General features: G+C 48.4%; 5 protein-coding genes across 5 annotated transcripts; 4 read left to right on the top strand and 1 right to left on the bottom strand.

The window, feature by feature from the left end:
* Window positions 1-327: 327 nt before the first annotated feature.
* On the top strand, window positions 328-931 carry H6S33_001902 (uncharacterized protein; the record flags this gene model as incomplete). Its single annotated transcript, XM_044833281.1, has 1 exon — window positions 328-931. A coding segment is annotated over one exon (604 nt), but the record flags the coding sequence as incomplete, so codon positions are not given.
* Window positions 932-988: 57 nt separating this feature from the next.
* On the top strand, window positions 989-1,926 carry H6S33_001901 (uncharacterized protein; the record flags this gene model as incomplete). The annotated part of the gene is made up of 1 exon (XM_044833280.1): window positions 989-1,926. A coding segment is annotated over one exon (938 nt), but the record flags the coding sequence as incomplete, so codon positions are not given.
* A 55-nt stretch (window positions 1,927-1,981) lies between these two features.
* On the top strand, window positions 1,982-4,140 carry H6S33_001900 (uncharacterized protein; the record flags this gene model as incomplete). The annotated part of the gene is made up of 1 exon (XM_044833278.1): window positions 1,982-4,140. A coding segment is annotated over one exon (2,159 nt), but the record flags the coding sequence as incomplete, so codon positions are not given.
* Window positions 4,141-13,422: 9,282 nt separating this feature from the next.
* Window positions 13,423-13,967, bottom strand: H6S33_001899 (uncharacterized protein; the record flags this gene model as incomplete). The annotated part of the gene is made up of 3 exons (XM_044833277.1): window positions 13,423-13,517; window positions 13,692-13,797; window positions 13,851-13,967. Coding segments are annotated over 3 exons (318 nt in total), but the record flags the coding sequence as incomplete, so codon positions are not given.
* A 440-nt stretch (window positions 13,968-14,407) lies between these two features.
* Window positions 14,408-18,721, top strand: H6S33_001898 (uncharacterized protein; the record flags this gene model as incomplete). Its single annotated transcript, XM_044833276.1, has 1 exon — window positions 14,408-18,721. One exon carries the CDS (start codon window positions 14,408-14,410, stop codon window positions 18,719-18,721), a length of 4,314 nt encoding a protein of 1,437 aa, XP_044693959.1.
* Window positions 18,722-18,815: the final 94 nt, after the last annotated feature.

Raw genomic sequence — 18,815 nt, 5'->3', positions numbered from 1 at the left:
TAAGTCTTGTACTTCAAAGCAATATAAGTTTCTTCTTCTTCTTCTTCTGTATTCTCCTTGCTCGCTAAGGCTCGCAAAAACTTTCTGATAATCAACCTCGCTTCAAAAACACTTTATTTTACTCCTCTCGGTTTATCCTAGTATACCATACCAGGCTGAGCCACTTTGTCCCCGATCGTACGGTCGCGTTTTGTTGTTCCAAGCGAAAGAAACCCACGAAAACTGGCTTCTAGCGAAGAATTCACCAGCATTGACCTCCCGAAAGGAAGGAAAAGAAACTTATCCGAAACATCACTCTACGCCGCCAGAAGAACTGGACATTCAGTTATGTCGCAGCAAGCTTCGCTCCAGTCCTTTTTCACCCAGTCTTCCCAGCAAGGGACAGCCCCCCCGCAGATCAGGAACACTCAGGTTCCCGACCCAACCCCATCCGGAGCTCAGGAACAGGAATTTTCCTCGACCTTTGCAACAGAATCCGACTACAACGACCCCTACCAACTGAGAGTTGACTACCTCTACCCGAGCATCGTCCCCCAGGACACTCACACCCAGACGGACCTGAACTATATTACCTGGGCCATCAGACATGCCACCAGCCGGATCTGCCCACCCTCTGACAGGATTGAAATCCTCGAAGAGCAAACGACTACACTCCGGAGAACAGTGGATACATTGAAACATCAAATCGAGGCGCAGACAAATATGATCACCAATATGCACTCGGCGATCCACGCGCTCCTCAACAAACAACTACAACCGCAGCAACCGCAGCAACCGCAACAACAGCAACAACAGCAACAACAGCGAAAACCACAACAACCGCAAGGACAGAGAATGCCCCCTCCAGCGGTCCCACAAACAGTTCCCCAAGCAGCGCCACAGGCAGCTCCTCATGCCCCCCCACCCGCACCTCCCCAACAAGCCCCACCTCGTGGATGGAAGGCAGGCACCTGAGCCGCCGTGGCCTTGGCACCCGGTCCTGCCCAAGGAAACTTCCAGGTCATCGAGAGGAAAAAGAAGTCCGCAAAGCCAAAAGCGGACCCCCTCTTCAAATCAGAGTACACCAAAATCAACAGGGAGATCATTGTTGAAACTACTGCCCCATCCGACGTTAACCCCTCCGAGATCAGGACCCTCGTCAATGCAAGAATCCAAGACGAGTCCTGCCATTTTATCTCAGCAAGAAGAACACCCAAGGACAACTTTATCCTGGAAACAAAATTTGTCACCCCTGCAACAAAGGCAATGGAATATGCCAAAGAAATTGAGGAGGCCCTCCTCACCCTACAGGTACCGGTTGCTGTCATCCGCGCAAACTCTAAATGGTCAAAGTTTCTCCTCCACGGAATCCCCACAACGGTCGGGGAGGGTATTGAGGCGGGACAATTGGTAGCATCAGAAATTAGAAGCAACTACGGAGAGAACTTCCAACTTGCCCAGGTTCCCCGCTGGATCTCCAGGGCAGAAACTCGAATGGAGAAAACCCACTCATCAATGGTCATCGCGCTCCCAGGACAAATTACAATGGAAACACTAGGAGTCAAATTCCTATCTCTCTTCAACCGATGCTGCCATATCGAGGCCTTCCTCCCCACCTTCCCGGATACCCAGTGTGCAAAGTGCCTCGAATACGGCCACCGCCAGGAGAAATGTAAGAACAATGGGAAATGCGGCCACTGCGCCGGAGATCACCTCACCAGTTTCCACCCATGTAATCAATGCCAGGGAGGATATAGATGCACCCACACCCCAATCAGATGTCTGAACTGTAAAGGAATCCATAAGGCCTCCGACCCGGCATGCCCTGAAAGAGTCAAACGCCGATTCCTCAACAAAGGAAAGGAAAACGCCCCACCCGCCCAAGACCCACCGGCCGCACCCATCCAAGAGTTGCTTCCAATAGTTCAAGTACCAGCCACAGCTCCGGTCGGAGCCACACCCATTCCCGAAGACGACCAACACATGACAAATAATGCCTAAGCCCCGAACCACCGCGCTCGCACACCAACTCAATTGTGCACGGAGCGAACTTATTACCAAGGCGGCGGTAGAAGAAGCGGAAACAGACTCTAGCATTTATTTTTTATTATTACAAGAACCATGGACCTCAGCAGAAGGATACCCACCAGAATCAAACCTCTTTTATATTTTTACAGCCAGCAACACCAACACAAAGTGTGCAACATACATCCGCAAGCATGCCAACCTCAAACCAAAACACCACTATACACACGAGAATTTCATAATATCGATTACGGTAGAAATCCAGAACAAGAAAACCCAAATCCTAAACATATACTCCCCAGGCCGAAGTGGCCCCTTCGCACAAATAGCAAGTACAATCCAAACCCTTGACAATTGCCTAGTAATGGGAGACTTCAACTGCCACCATCAGATGTGGTATGGAGTAAATTCACATGAATATAGAAACAACATTCGAGCAGACCGCGTCAACGGTGCACGGCTAAAACGATGGATAACCCGACAAAAACTGACCCTCCTGAATGAACCAGGCGTCTTTACGCATTTCCCCAGAGACAGAGGGAAAAGGCCCACAATCATCGACCTTACATTTGTAAAAGGCCCAACACTTGACCACAACCTACGATGGAGCACTGAACCCTACGGAGCGGGCTCAGACCACGGGAGAACCTCCGTTCACTTACACTTGGAAAAACCACCTTTTGTACCAAGACGAATGTGGCGACAAACAGACTGGAAGCTACTGGAGAACCACATGTCAAACATTTCCATCCCTGCAGAGGCATGGGAAACCAAGGAACACACGGAACAAACAGTCGATTTCTTCCTAGAACTGGTCAGGTCAACAGTCAGCATAGTAACACCACTCTCGAAGGAGGGGGTAAGAGCCAACTCCTGGTGGTCAGATGAAATGAAACAAATGAAGGCAAGGGTAAATGCAGCAGAAAGAAAGGCGAGAAACACAAGGAAACCCAATCACATGGAGGAACACCGCAAGGCTTGCAGAGAATGGACAGTCATGATCCGGAAAGCAAAAGCAGACCAGCGGGAAAAGACGATGAACGAGGCGAGAGGTAGTGAAGTCTGGAGAATGCTAAATGCAGGAAGGAGAAGAGACACAATCATACCAACCATACAAGGTGAAGAAACGTTTGCAGGGAAGTGTCAAGCTCTAAGAGTCCAACTTTTCCCCTCGAAACGGATGTCCCCCGACCACCCCCCCCTAAAAATTAGACCCCCTTCTTTTGACCTTAGCGACACCTTCGATACAGTCACCCCCGAAGAACTTAATAAAGCAATCGACTCCTGTCCAGCGCACTCGGCGACCGGCCCGGATGGCATCCCGTACACCTTTATTAAAGCAATAGTCAAAGCAAATACAACTCTAATTCAAGACATGTTCTCCGCCATGCTCCGGCACGGTGTACACCCAGCGGAATGGAAAATAGCTAAGTGTATCCCGATCCTGAAACCCGGTAAAGCAAATTATCATGAAGCAAAAGCCTACCGGCCCATTTCCCTTCTACAATGTTTCAGTAAAATCCTGGAGAAGATAGTGGCCCAAAGACTCTGCACCGCTGGAGAAATCCTAGGAACGCTCTCAGCGAATCAATTTGGAGGAAGACCAACCATCTCCGCAATCGATGCCCTCCTGAAAACCTTAACACCAATTCAACAAAACCTACTACTGAAAAACAGTACCGGAATCGCTCGGCAAGACAGACCAGCGATCCTAACCAACGACATCCAAGGAGCATTTAATTGTGTCGATCACCTACTCCTCGCGGAAATCATGCACCAACAAAAATTCCCTATCTATCTGACAGAATGGTGCAAGGAATTCAACACCGGCAGAAAACTACAGTTCCAATTCAACCATGAGCTAGAGGAACCACAGCCCTATGATTCTGGAGTGCCGCAAGGTAGCCCCATGTCCCCGGTACTATTCATGATTTATGCTGGAGTAATCCTGGACCCAACAAACAGCCCGAAAGAGATGGACACCACATATATCGATGACGACGCGCTGGTGCAAATATCCAAAACACCAGGCTTCACAATCAAGAGAATGGAGGAACGAATGAGAGAGAGACTAATAAAAGCCGAACCACTCCAAATTAAATACGACCCGGATAAATCCGACCTGATCTTCTTCCGGCCCACCACTTCATCCACATGACAACCACGACTTCCAGTCAAAATCAACAACACCGCCATATACCCCAAAGAGAGGCTGAAATATGTAGGAGTCTGGATAGATCCGACCCTCTCTTTCCGGCCCCATATCGAAGCAGCGATCGCAAAAGGCCTGAAAGCCCTCCACCAAATCCGAAACACTGCCCGCCTGCCAGGTATAACAGTCAAGACAGTTCACCATCTAATAACACAAGGCTTCCTTCCAAGCCTGCTCTACGGATCCGAGGCTTGGTGGACTGGCGCAGACCACATTATTAGATCCCTTGAACCACTATACAATGAAGCTGCCCGGATCATTACAGGCCTACCTCGATGGACCAAGAGAGCTAAACTCCTCCGAGAAGCAGGACTACCCCCTCTAGAACACCTCCTGACATATCGCTCAAGAAAGTACGGAACCAGAATACTCTGCACTGAGGCAACCCACCCCAACAATGAATCCCTGATCGAGCTCCTCCCATATAGAGAAGCAAACATCAAAGGGACAGGCCTACACCGAATCGCCTCCCTTTTACTCCCATACTAAACCCCCGGAAATGCGAGAGACAGGTGGAATCAAAACAAATTACTACGCGACCACCTGCTGGAAGAATGGAATACACAACCAATACCGAACTACCACCACCGGGGGGATTTTCGCCCCCCCCCCAAGATTGCGAAACTTACCCTTACGGAAGCAAAAAAGGTTTTTCGAATCCGGTGCCAAACTACCCGAATCGATAAACACGCAGTACATAAAGACCCCGAACCGTGCCAGTGTGGTATGGAAAACTCAGCGAAATACACACTCATGGAATGCCCAGCGTGGGCTCGACTCCGCGCCCCTCTGATAGAGAAGATCCCCGGAGCGATGACCTGGGAAAACTGGATGTTTACAAACTTGAAAACGGACCTTATCCTACAATTTGCAAAAAACTCTCAACTCTCGAAATGGTACGAGTCGGCGGAGGCGGAGGCGGACCTGGAAGAGGGGATGGAAGAAATTGATTAGAAACGGGATTTGGAAGGGCAGTTTCCTTTTATCTTTTAATGTTGATTTTATTTTTGCTTTGATGGATCCAGCGCCCGAGTTCGCTGAGATATGTTACTTCTCCTTGTTGCTGGGTTTTTCTGGTTGAGTGTTGTTCTGGAATTTCCTTACTTTTGTTTGTGTTCGTTTGTGTTCTGTTATTGTTTTCGTTTGTTTGCGGTTGTTGTTCTTTTTCTTTTCTTTCTTTTTGTTTGGTTCGTGTGTGTTTAGGCGGTTGGGTCGGCGTGCGATAAGTCTTGTACTTCAAAGCAATATAAGTTTCTTCTTCTTCTTCTGTATTCTACCGGCTCGCTAAGGCTCGCAAAACTTCCTGACAATAAACCTCGCTTCAAAAACACTTTATTTTACTCCTCTTGGTTTACCCTGGTATACCATACCAGGCTGAGCCACTTCGTCCCTGACCGTACGGTCGCGTTTGTTGTTCCAAGCGAAAGAAACCCTACGAAAACTGGCTTCTAGCGAAGAATTCTCCAGCCTTGACCTCCCGAAAGGAAGGAAAAGAAACTTATCCGAAACATCAATCTACGCCGCCAGAAGAACTGGACACTCAGTCATGTCGCAGCAGGCTTCACTCCAGTCTTTTTTCACCCAGTCTTCCCCACAAGGGACAGCCTCCCCACAGATCAGGAACACCCAGGACCCCGACCCAACCCCATCCGGAGCACAGGAACAGGAATTTTCCTCGACCTTCGCAACAGAATCCGACTATAACGACCCCTACCAACCGAGAATCGACTACCTCTATCCGAGTACTGTCCCCCACACTACCCACACCCAGACAGACCTAAATTACATCACCTGGGCCATTAGACATGCAACCAGCCGGATCTGCCCTCCCTCCGACAGGATTGAAATCCTCGAAGAGCAATCGATCACACTCCGGAAAACAGTGGAAACACTGAAACATCAAATCGAGGCCCAGATAAACATGATCACCAACATGCATTCGGCGATCCATTCCCTCCTCAACAAACAACCACAACCGCAGCAACCACAACAACAACAACAACTGCAACAAGCGCAACAACCACAACAACCACAGAGACAGAGAAAGGCCCCTCCAGCGGCCCCTCCTGCAGCTCCCCAAACTGTCTTCCAAGCAGCGCCACAGGCAGCTCCTCAAGCACCACCACAAGCCCCACCTCGTGGATGGAAAGCAGGCACCTGGGCAGCTGTGGCAGCTGCCGACCCCGCTCAAGGGAAATTCCAGGTTGTCGAGAAAAGAAAGAAGCCCGTAAAGCCAAAAGCGGACCCCCTCTTCAAACCAGAATATACCAAAATTAACAGAGAAATTATTGTTGAAACCACTGCCCCATCCGACGTCAACCCCTCCGAGAGCAGGACCCTTGTCAATGCAAGAATCCAAGACGAGTCCTGCCATTTCATCTCAGCAAGAAGAACACCCAAGGACAACTTCATCTTGGAGACAAAATTCGTTACCCCTCCAACAAAGGCAATGGAATATGCCAAAGAAATCGAAGAGGCCCTCCTCACCCTTCAAGTACCGGTCGTTAATATCCGCGCAAACTCTAAATGGTCAAAGTTCCTTCTCCAAGGAATCCCCACAACGATCGGGGAGGGCATCGAGGCAGGACAATTGGTAGGATCCGAAATCAGAAGCAACTATGGAGAGGAATTCCAACTTGCCCAGGTTCCCCGCTGGATCTCCAGAGCAGAGACTCGAATGGAAAAAACCCACTCATCAATGGTCATTGCGCTCCCAGGACAAATCACTACGGAAACACTAGGAGTCAAATTCCTATCCCTCTTCAACCGAAGATGCCATATTGAGGCTTTCCTCCCAACCTTCCCAGACACCCAGTGTGCGAAATGCCTAGAATACGGCCATCGCCAGGAGAAATGCAAAAACAACGGGAAATGCGGCCATTGCGCCGGAGATCACCTCACCAGCTTCCACCCATGTAATGAATGCCAGGGAGGATACAAATGCACCCACACCCCAATCAGATGCCTGAACTGCAAAGGAATCCATAAGGCCTCCGACCCAGTATGCCCCGAAAGAGTCAAACGCTGATTCCTCAACAAAGGAAAGGAAAACGCCCTACCCGCCCAAGACCCACCTGCCGCACCCGCCCAAGAGTTACTCCCAATAATTCAAGTACCAGCTACCGCCCCGGTCGGAGTCGCACCCGTTCCCGAAGACGACCAACACATGACAAATAATGCTTAGGCCCCGAACCACCGCGCTCGCACACCAACTTAATTGTGCACGGAGCGAACTAACCACCAAGGTGGCGGTGGAGGAAGCGGAAACAGACTCTAACATATTTTTTCTACTATTACAAGAACCATGGATCTCAACAGAGGGATACCCACCAGAATCAAACCTCTTTTACCTTTTTACAGCCAGCAACACCAATACAAAATGCGCAACATATGTCTGCAAACATTCCAACCTCAAACCAAAACACCACTACACATATGATAACTTCATAGTATCGATTACGGTAGAAATCCAGAACAAGAAAACCCAAATCCTAAACATATACTCCCCAGGCCGAAGTGGCCCCTTCGCACAAATAGCAAGTACAATCCAAACCCTTGACAATTGCCTAGTAATGGGAGACTTCAACTGCCACCATCAAATGTGGTACGGAGTAAATTCACATGAATACAGAAACAACATTCGAGCAGACCGCGTCAATGGTGCTCGGCTAAAACAATGGATAACCCGACAGAAATTGACCCTCCTGAATGAACCAGGAGTCTACACGCATTTCCCCAGAGACAGAGGGAAAAGGCCCACAATCATCGACCTTACGTTCGTAAAAGGCCCGATACTTGACCACAACCTACGATGGAGCACTGAACCCTACGGAGCGGGCTCAGACCATGGGAGAACCTCCGTCCATCTACACTTGGAAAAACCACGCTTTGTACCAAGACGAATGTGGCGACAAACAGACTGGAAGCTATTGGATAACCACATATCAAACCTTTCCCTCCCGGCAGAGGTATGGGAGACCAAGGAACACACGGAACAAACGGTTGAATTCTTCCTAGAGCTGGTCAAGTCAACAATCAACATAGTTACGCCACTCTCGAAGGAGGGGGTAAGAGCTAACTCCTGGTGGTCAGACGAACTGAAACAAATGAAGGCAAAAGTAAACTCGGCAGGAAGGAAGGCGAGAAATACAAAGAACCCAAACCATGTGGAGGAGCACCGGAAGGCATGCAGAGAATGGACAGTCATGATCCGGAAGGCAAAAGCAGACCAGCGGGAAAAGACGATGAACGAAGCGAAAGGTAGTGAGGTCTGGAGAGCCCTTAATGCAGGAAGGAGAAGAGACACAATCATACCAACCATACAAGGTGAAGAAACGTTTGCGGGGAAGTGCCAAGCTCTAAGAGCCCAACTTTTCCCCTCAAAACGGACGCCCCCCGACCATCCCCCCCTAAACATTAGACCCCCCTCTTTTGACCTAAGCAACACTTTCGACATAGTTACCCCTGAAGAACTCAAGAAAGCAATCGACTCCTGCCCAGCGCACTCGGCGACCGGCCCAGATGGCATTCCCTACACCTTTATCAAAGCAATAGTTAAAGCGAACACAACTCTAATCCAAGACATGTTCTCCGCTATGCTTCGGCACGGAGTACATCCAGCGGAATGGAAAATAGCAAAGTGCATCCCGATCACGAAACCCGGCAAGGCAAACTATCACGAAGCAAAAGCATATCGGCCCATCTCCCTCCTACAATGCTTCAGCAAAATCCTGGAGAAAATAGTGGCTCAAAGACTCTGCACCTCCGGAGAAATCCTAGGCACACTCTCAGCGAATCAATTTGGAGGAAGACCAACCATCTCAGCAGTCGACGCCCTCTTAAGAACCTTAATACCAATCCAACAAAACCTACTACTGAAAAACAGCACCGGAGTCGCTCGGCGGGACAGACCAGCGATCCTAACCAACGATATCCAGGGAGCATTTAACTGTGTAGACCACCTACTCCTCGCAGAAATCATGCACCAGCAAAAATTCCCCACCTATCTGATAGAATGGTGCAAGGAATTCAACACCGGCAGAAAACTACAGTTCCAATTCAACCATGAGCTAGAGGAACCACAGCCCTATGATTCTGGAGTGCCGCAAGGTAGCCCCATGTCCCCGGTACTATTCATGATTTATGCCGGAGTAATCCTGGACCCAACACACAGCCCGAAAGAGATGGACACTACATACATCGATGATGATGCGCTGGTGTAAATATCGAAAACATCAGGCTTCATAATTAAAAGAATGGAGGAACGTATGAGAGAAAGACTAATAAAAGCCGAGCCACTCCAAATTAAATAAGATCCGGATAAATCCGACCTGATCTTCTTCCGCCCCACCACATCATCCATACAACAACTACGACTTCCAGTCAAAATGAATAATACCGCTTTATACCTCAAAGAGAGGCTGAAATATGTAGGAGTCTGGATAGATCCGACCCTCTCCCTCCGGCCCCACCTCGAAGCAGCGATCGCTAAAGGCCTGAAAGCCCTCCACCAAATCCGAAACACTGCCCGCCTTCCAGGCATAACAGTTAAGACAGTGCACCACCTAATAATACAAGGCTTCCTTCCAAGCCTGCTCTACGGATCCGAGGCTTGGTGGACTGGCGCAGACCACATTATAAGATCCCTCGAACCACTATACAATGAAGCGGCCCGGGTCATCACCGGCCTACCACGATGGACCAAGAGAGCTAAACTCCTCCGAGAAGCAGGCCTACCCCCCCTAGAATATCTCCTGACATATCGCTCAAGAAAATACGGAACCAGAATACTCTGCACCGATGCAACCCACCCCAACAATGAATCCCTGATCGAGCTCCTCCCATACAAAGAAGCAAATATCAAAGGAACAGGCCTACACCGAATCGCCTCCCTCTTACTCCCATATCAAACCCTCGGAAATGCGAGAGACAAGTGGAATCAAAATAAACTACTACGCGATCACCTATTGGAAGAATGGAATACACAACCAATACCGAACTATCACCATCGGGGGGAATTCCGCCCCCCTCCCAAGATTGCGAAACTCACCCTTACGGAAGCAAAAAAAGTATTTCGAATCCGGTGCCAAACCACCCGAATCGACAAACACGCAGTATATACAGACCCCAAACCATGCCAGTGTAGTATGGAAAACTCAGCGAAACATACACTTATGGAATGCCCAGCGTGGGCTCGAATCCGCGCCCCTTTGATAGAGAAGATCCCCGGAGCGATGACCTGGGAAAACTGGATGTTTACAAACCTGAAAACGGACCTCATCCTACAATTTGCAAAAAAATCTCAACTCTCGAAATGGTACGAGTCGGCAGAGGCGGAGGCGGACCTGGAAGAGGGGATGGAAGAAAATGATTAGGGACGGGATTAGGAAGGGCAGTTTTCTCTTACCTTTTAATTTTGGTTTTATTTTTTACTTTGTTTTGATGGATCCAGCGCTCGAGTCCGCTGAGATATGTTATTTCTCCTTGTCGTTGGGTTTTCTGGTTGAGTGTCGTTCCGGAATCTCTTTATTTTTGCTTGCGTTTGTTTGTGTTCGTTTTTGTTCTTGTTTCTTTGTGTTTGTTGTTTTTCTTTTCCTTTCTTTTCGTTTTTGTTCGTTTTTGTTCGGTTCGTGTTTTAGGCGGTTGGTTCGGCGTGCGATAAGTCTTGTACTTCAAAGCAATATAAGTTTCTTCTTCTTCTTCTGTATTCTACTCGCTCGCCTCTGGCTCGCGATAGGATTTCTTTCCCCCGAGATGGAGTTATACTGATTCTCGAATTGCTTCGGTCCCTGAACTTCCCTCGCTCGACACCCCCCTTCTTTGTTCGTTCGGTGCCCTCACGGGTCGCGTCCACCGTTCACCCCTCGCCAAAATAACGGCTACTTTCGAAAGCCATCTTCGCCCCTCCTTATTTTCACTCATCGCACGAGTGATCCCACACGTCGGGTATGCACACTGTCAGTAATCTCCAGTCAGCGAGAACCTACTGCCAAAGCGCTCGACAGCCCGCGAAGTTAGCGACCTCTCGGTCGCGAAACTATCGTCAAATCTTTTACCCGAGGTCCCGTGACCTTACCCCTCTCTATCGGCCTTAACCAGGCAACCCATTCTTAACCGAGGCGGCCCGCTCCCCTCACCCCAACCCAACCGGTCTCCGAGACCACCCCTCAACACAATACGGTCGGCACTTTCGATTGCGACCCCCACACATACTGAGCCTTCGGCTCACCCCTTTTGCATGTCCCCTCCAGAGGACACCACTTCAACTACGACTCGGGCACAGTCTTTAGCCGTTGCTCCAGGGACCGACGACCCCACCCATTCTTACCTGACCTATTGGTCACCACTCCTCAATTCCTCGCTGCCTGACAACCAGCTGCCCGAGGACCCATACTCGATCCACCCCCCCTCGCTTTCACACCTGATGCTATTGCGGTTGGCCTTTCCTGCCTTCATGCGCGTGGTTTCCCAGTCCTGTTAAGGTTCGTCCACAGATATGACACCGGGAACGTTGGTAATGATACCGTTTCGGTTGAACACCATGTATAGGATTGTGCTCGCTAATGTAGTTGACGGAGAAGTTTGGGGTTTTATTCTTACTACGGGGAGGTTTCTTTGTTGTCGCTTAGATTCTGCTTACCTGTACTACTTGTTATTCGCGCCCTCTTCGTGCGCTGTTTTTGTTTTATTATGTACGCAGTTCTTGTAGCTGCGGTAGTTAGTGTTTGTACTTCGTCTTTGCTTTCGGGTTAGTCGGTGGAGGTTGTAGTCGGGTAGTTAGGTGTGCGATAAGCTTCGGCTTCTATGCAATATAAGATTCTCTCTCTCTCTGTATTCTACGCCACGAATATTATTCTTGGTCCACACTACGTCATAGGGTTCAGTTTGATTGTGAGATCAAATAGGGCCACCCCATAGTCCATAGTCTTGAATACCCTCTACTACGTCTTCGTCTAGGTTGTATTCCTTGGCACTATAGTCCCTCGTACATAGTCTCACGTTATACAAATGATAGGTTGCCCATCCTCATCGGGCAGGGATAGGTTCCGAGTGACAACGTATGATGCGGGAATGGCAAGCGGCATATTCTGGAGGGCAAGAAGTAGGAGATTAAAACAATAGGTTAGTGATCTTTAGTGTGGTCGAAAAGTCGAGCTGTCTCAAGTCCTCACTTTGAGTTTTTCTCTCAAACTCTACGAGCCCAGGTTCATCAGCAAACTGTACCAACTTGACCGGAGGCACGGAAGACATGAGAGATCTCCGGAGATACCCACCAAACTTTAATTCTCTAGAGGGGTTCGCGCATCCGACTAGTCATCCGGAGACTTGTCAATGGTTTGGGAGGCTATACCGGCAGTGATCCTATAGTAAGATAATCACATATATGTATTTACAGAGACACACTCCTGACAATCTGCTGAGCTAGTAGGAAAACCGTTTACCCCTTCCTACACCCATCCAAGGGCTCAGCAACATCTCCTAAACTCTCCTGAGCCACTAAGAAAATGATTCAACCCCTCCCACACCCTCACGAGAGCTCAACAAGGTCTCCTATACTCTCCTGAGCTACTAAGAAAACCCTTCACCCCCTCCCACACCCTCCTGACGGCTCCGCAGGGCCTCCTCTACTCTCCTGATCTCTGGGAGGGAAAGATCTATCCTCATACCCTCTCCCAAGCACTGTGCCTTTCTCCTGTCCTCTCCTGAGCACCCAGCTGCTCTCTTGACATCTCAGGAGAACCTCCGAGCAGACTCTAACAAGGCTCAGTGGGACTTAGTAACCCAAACTCAAACACATAGTAATTTACTAGCATACAAAATTTCTGATAGAGCGTAGAGACAATATATTTATTTATCCATATCCACCATAGGAATTCCTACCGCTTATGCCTCCTAGGCCCTTGGTCAGGCTTCAGAAGCCGTTGGTGTAATATCTACCCCTTCACCTAGCACCTCTGCCCTGTCACCTAGCACGAGTGACACGCCAATGTTGTCCACCTTGCTATGCTCGACCATAGCTCTGTCTGCCTGAGCCTTGCGATGGGCCTTTGCAGCCCTCCACGCCGCGATATCTGCTGCCAACACCTCATCGTCTTCCTTCTGCCCCACCTTCGATATCATCTCTTTGAGCTCTCGTAATTCCTCAACCTATATAGTAAGGTGATTAGTACGTGCAGCACCATGTGTAGTTGGATAGGGATGCGTACCTTCTCTCCAATCGTTTCTCGTATCACTTCTAGAGTGTCCACTTGGTTCTGTACACTTCTCTTCTTCAATGTATCCATAATCCTAGAATACATTGCTTGACATTCACAAGTCAGCAGGAGCCTTTCACAGGGCTGGAGATGCCTTACACATGATATCCATATTCTGGCTCGGGTTGAAGTGCACACCTTCTACGTAATCTCCAGTCGTCCAACATCGGAGGACAAACCAGATCCGGTACAGACCAGGCATTTGAATGCCGGAGAAATACCATCGACGAAATCAGGATCCTTTGCACCACGCATCTTGTCGCCTTTGTAATACTTCAGAAATATCACGTCCACGATTTCTGGAGCCCAGAAGTGCCGACGGCCTGTCTGAAGTCTGTTAGAGCCTTCTAAAAGGCTAACCGAAGACAAGAAATGCTTACCGAATAGTTGTCAGGGTCACTAATGAAACGGTCCTTTTCGAGTAGATAATTGAGTTTGGTGGCTCTTTTATCCACTGTAAGAAGCTCCTTCATCCTATACAGAATGCCCTTCACCATATAGTCTTTGATGGCATAAACAAGATGTGATCTCACTCGTGAAGATACGATTTGAACCTAGTCACATAAGCAATGTGTAAAAATATGTCATTGCGACATCGGTTATGTATGGTAATTACTCATGTATAAGGGATGACTCATAGTTGGAATAAGGAGGCTTAGCGCTAGGATTATGTAATCAGGGGATCACGTGGTACTAAGAACTATCTGTATATAAGGAGCAACAAACTCCCAATAACTGTCGCTGGAACTCAGCGGCGCAATAGTATCTTCTTTGCACTATAAACATATTCCTCACAAAGGTCACGTGTTCAAACCCTCCTCAAGTCGTCTATTCTCCCACACTCCAAACCACAGGTTATGAGCCCGGGTTCTGCCAAATAGAATCCGCACTACACCATCACCACCTCGCTTAACTCAACAACACTTCATACAACATCATGCCTTCAGAAGGAGAATCGTCATCCAAGGCTGCTGAGATTAAACCCTCAGAGACAACAGCCACCAGTAACATTCGTCTCAAGTTTGATGGACTCCCTAAGCTACAAGGGCAATCCAACTACCAAACTTGGGCGAGTGCCTGGAGGATAACGTTCGACGCTGTAGACTGGTGGGAAGCGTTGAGCATCGAGAACCCTGACGAGAATGACACCGAACTCAGCAACACCGAGATAAAGAAGGCTCGTAAACAAATGCACAGCCTTCTCATCTCTGCTGTATGCGAAGAAATACAACCAACAGTCGTCTCCGCCGAAAATGCATTCTATGCATGGAAGGCGCTCAAAGACCTCTACGATCGTGTCTCACCCAACACCACGATCACCCTCCTCAGCCACGTCCTAGACACGAAGATGCAAGAAGGCGGATCACTGACCGAGCATCTCGCAACCTTCGATGCGAACTGGAATACTCTTAAGTCCAGATGCCAAAGCGCAGACCACAAACTCGCTCAGGCCCTCCTACCCCTCACCAAATCCAACGAAGCCATGGCGGCATTCCTCCTAAGCTCGCTACCCAAATCGATGAGCAACGTTGTCGACAACATCCAGACCAAACAGGATGTTACTTACGAAGACGTTCGCCAACGACTACAGAACCTGGATGAGGTAGCCCCTCAAACAGGAAACAAAGTACTCCATACCAGGAGTACCACAAGCGACAAGGAATGCACCTGGTGCAAGAAAAGGGGACAGCCTTATAAAGGCCACGAGTACACGGAGTGCAGAAAGCTCAAAGAACAGAACAAGAACAGAAAGGGAAGGAGAAAGGACAACTCGGCATCGGTTGTAGTAAATGACTCTACAACCACTATCTGTATGGTACGCCACGACAACTCCCAACCCCTTACTTGGATCCTTGATTCTGGAGCAACCTCTCACGTCACACCCTTCCAAGACCAACTCATCGACATCCGACCTCACACCGGCAATGTCCGAACAGCTGATGGAACCAACCACGCTGTCACCGGAATGGGAAGCGCTAGTTTCAGCTGCCACCTTCCCGATGGAAGTAGATCCTCCATTCTCCTCACCAATGTGCTGTTGGTCCCAACCTTGGGAAATGTGGGATTGGTCTCCGAAACCGTGCTCGACAAAAAGGGATTTAGAACGGAGTCAGGAGGAGGAAGCAAGTTGGTTACAAAAGAAAAGAAAGGAATAATTTGGGGAAAATTGGAGAAGGGACTTTGGAATGTACAAGTAGTTAGCAATACAGTTCGTTTGACCACTTACGATGAATGGCATCAAGCGTTAGGCCACCCTGCGACACTAGAAAACTTGTATCACGACATTCAAAGGCTGCCTCCCAAACCAGAAAGTTTCCACTGCAGTCAATGTGCACTATCAAAAAGCGTACACAAGAAACCTGCACCAATTAGTACTAGATCCAAACGACCATTCGAACTAATCCACTCAGATCTATCTGGAAAGTTCAGTATACAGTCACAAGGAAAAGCTCAGTACTATATGTCCTTCATCGATGATTACACCCGCTTCGCATGGATATATCTCCTGAAACAAAAAGAAGACGCAAAGAAGGCCATCAAGGCCTATGTTACAAGGATCGAGAAACAGTATAGCACAACAATACTGAGATTCAGAACGGATGGTGGTGGTGAATACATCAACAAGGACATAACGAACTACTTCGATTCACAAGGAATAGTTCATGAACAGACTCCCCCATACACTCCTGAATCTAATGGAGTTGCAGAACGATTCAACAAGACGGTAACCACAATGGTCAGGTGCATGATCATGGACCATCCTAAGTCGTTATGGGGAGAAGCATACGCAACAGCTGTCTACCTCAAAAACAGGCTACCACACAGTACGCTTAAGGGAAAGACCCCCTTTGAAGCCCTGAAAGGAACCAAGCCAAGTATACAACACCTTCAACCATTCGGTAAAAAATGCTATGTCCACATCCCAGAAAACTCTAGGCCAGCAGGAAGCAAACTAGCACCCCGAGCATATGAAGGAATCATAGTTGGATACTCAGACAGTAATAAAATATACCGTATCTGGATAGGAACACAACATAGGGTAATTGAAAGTCGGGACGTCACATTCCCCCCTCCTGAATCAGGGGAAGTCTCAGTGGAACTCGACTTCATCCCCAGCCTGAAACCAGAAACGGCAACTGCACCATCAGACGACGGATACGAATCAGAAGACAGGTCTGATCCAGAACCCGAGTCAAATGCAATCGAAGAGAACCGTACAGAAATGCCAGGATTGTTCCCGGAATCACCGGAACAGGTTAGACAACCACCACCGGCTACACCACACAAGGGAAAACAACCTGCCGTACCTATGGGACAACCGAGAGACCCAAGAGACAACTGGGAGAAAATTCCAGCACCAGTCGTACCATTCAAAGGTTTCAAAGGAAAACCACTTGCGTCAACGACACCCAAAGGTACACCACCACAACCTCCAAAACAATCAGATCCACCACCAGCTCCAAGACGATCGAATCGCGTCCGTAAGAAAATGGATTATGAACTTGATAAGGAAATAAGAAGGAAGGAATACAACAACAAGGTAATACAACTACAGGAGCAACAAAAAGGGTACATTGAATCAATACGAGAGGACGGTCCAATAGATGAAGACGAATGTCAAGCAATGATTAAAGAATTCAAAGCCGACATTATAAAAGCCAGAAAGGATTTGGACCTAGAATACCAAGATATATCCAATGAACCTGCGATCTACCGTGTACACCTTGTAACCGAACCTTCAACCTATCATCAAGCCATGAACAGCGACGATCAACATCTATGGAAAAAGGCGATACAGACTGAGAAAGACGCCCTTGACAAAGCCCATACCTGGGACATTGTCAACCGACCAACCAACCGAGCAGTAGTCAAAGGAAAGTGGGTATTTAAAGTGAAACACAACGCGGACGGAACAATCGAACGGTACAAAGCAAGGTACGTTGCTAAAGGCTTCACCCAAGTACAGTACCAAGACTACGATGAGACCTTCGCCCCCGTTGCACGATATGATTCTCTACGACTCCTACTGGCACTAGCTGCACATAACGGTTGGATACCACAACAAATGGACGTCAAGTCAGCCTTCCTGTATGGTGTATTGAAGGAGGAAATATACATGGAACTGCCTGAAGGCTACAGGCAGGACAACAAGGTTTGTAAACTTCGAAAATGTATATACGGACTAAAGCAATCACCCCGTGAATGGTATGCTTGCCTAGCAGACTCCCTTCAACGGAAAGGATTCGTCCCAGCCAAATTCGACCCATGTGTCTTCATACATAAGAACCACCATCTATACATATCGGTGTATGTAGATGACATCATGATATTCGGACCCGACTCCCCATTCAGAAAAGAAATCAGACAACTCCTCAAGGCAGATTTCGAATGTACGGATCTCGGTAACTCGAAGTTCATACTGGGAATAGAAATAACGGTAACCAACAACGGTATCACGCTATCACAACGCGCATACATCAACAAGATCCTGGATAAATTTGGAATGAGTAACTGCAAACCAGTTGGCACACCTCTCGAACCGAACCTCAACCTTCACAAAGGCGAACTGGAAGACCAAATCGAGAAGCCAACTGAGTACCAATCTATAATAGGTTCACTGATGTACGCGAGTATAGCTACCCGACCTGATATCACCCATGCCGTTACCGCTCTATCTCAGTACTCCTCATGCCCAACCGAGGATCACCTACGAGCAGCCAAGCGAACTCTCCGATACCTCAACGGAACCAAAGACTGGAACCTGTTCTACCCGAAGGGGAATACCAGAACACTCGACGGATTCTCAGACAGTTCCTACGCTTCAGATCTAGATGACAGAAAATCGTTCTCAGGATACGTGTTCAGACTAGGGAAGTCAGCCATCAGCTGGAGAAGCCGGAAGCAGAAATCAGTCGCAGTCTCAACCACAGAAGCCGAATACATGGCCCTGTCCCTCGCAGCTCGACAACTGGTATGGATTCGTAATGCCTTGCACGAACTCCAACAACAATACCAGTACTTCATACACGCCGACAACACAGGTTCTATCGAACTCTGTCGGAACCCACGCATCCACGACCGGTCCAAGCACATCGACGTTCACTACCACTACACACGTGAACAACTCGAAGCCGGAACCTTCGAAATCCTCTATGTCCCTACCGAAGACAATGTCGCGGACATAATGACCAAAGGACTACCAAAACCAGCTCACCAAAAATTGTCAGAATTGATACGATGTGGCAAGTGAGGGGAAGTGTAAAAATATGTCATTGCGACATCGGTTATGTATGGTAATTACTCATGTATAAGGGATGACTCATAGTTGGAATAAGGAGGCTTAG

The sequence above is a fragment of the Morchella sextelata genome (genome assembly GCF_020137385.1).
Source record: "Morchella sextelata strain SCLS chromosome Unknown scls_11, whole genome shotgun sequence".
Classification (NCBI taxonomy): domain Eukaryota; kingdom Fungi; phylum Ascomycota; class Pezizomycetes; order Pezizales; family Morchellaceae; genus Morchella; species Morchella sextelata.
Note: the sequence above shows the minus strand (reverse complement) of the source record. Positions and strands in the feature narration are given on the sequence as shown.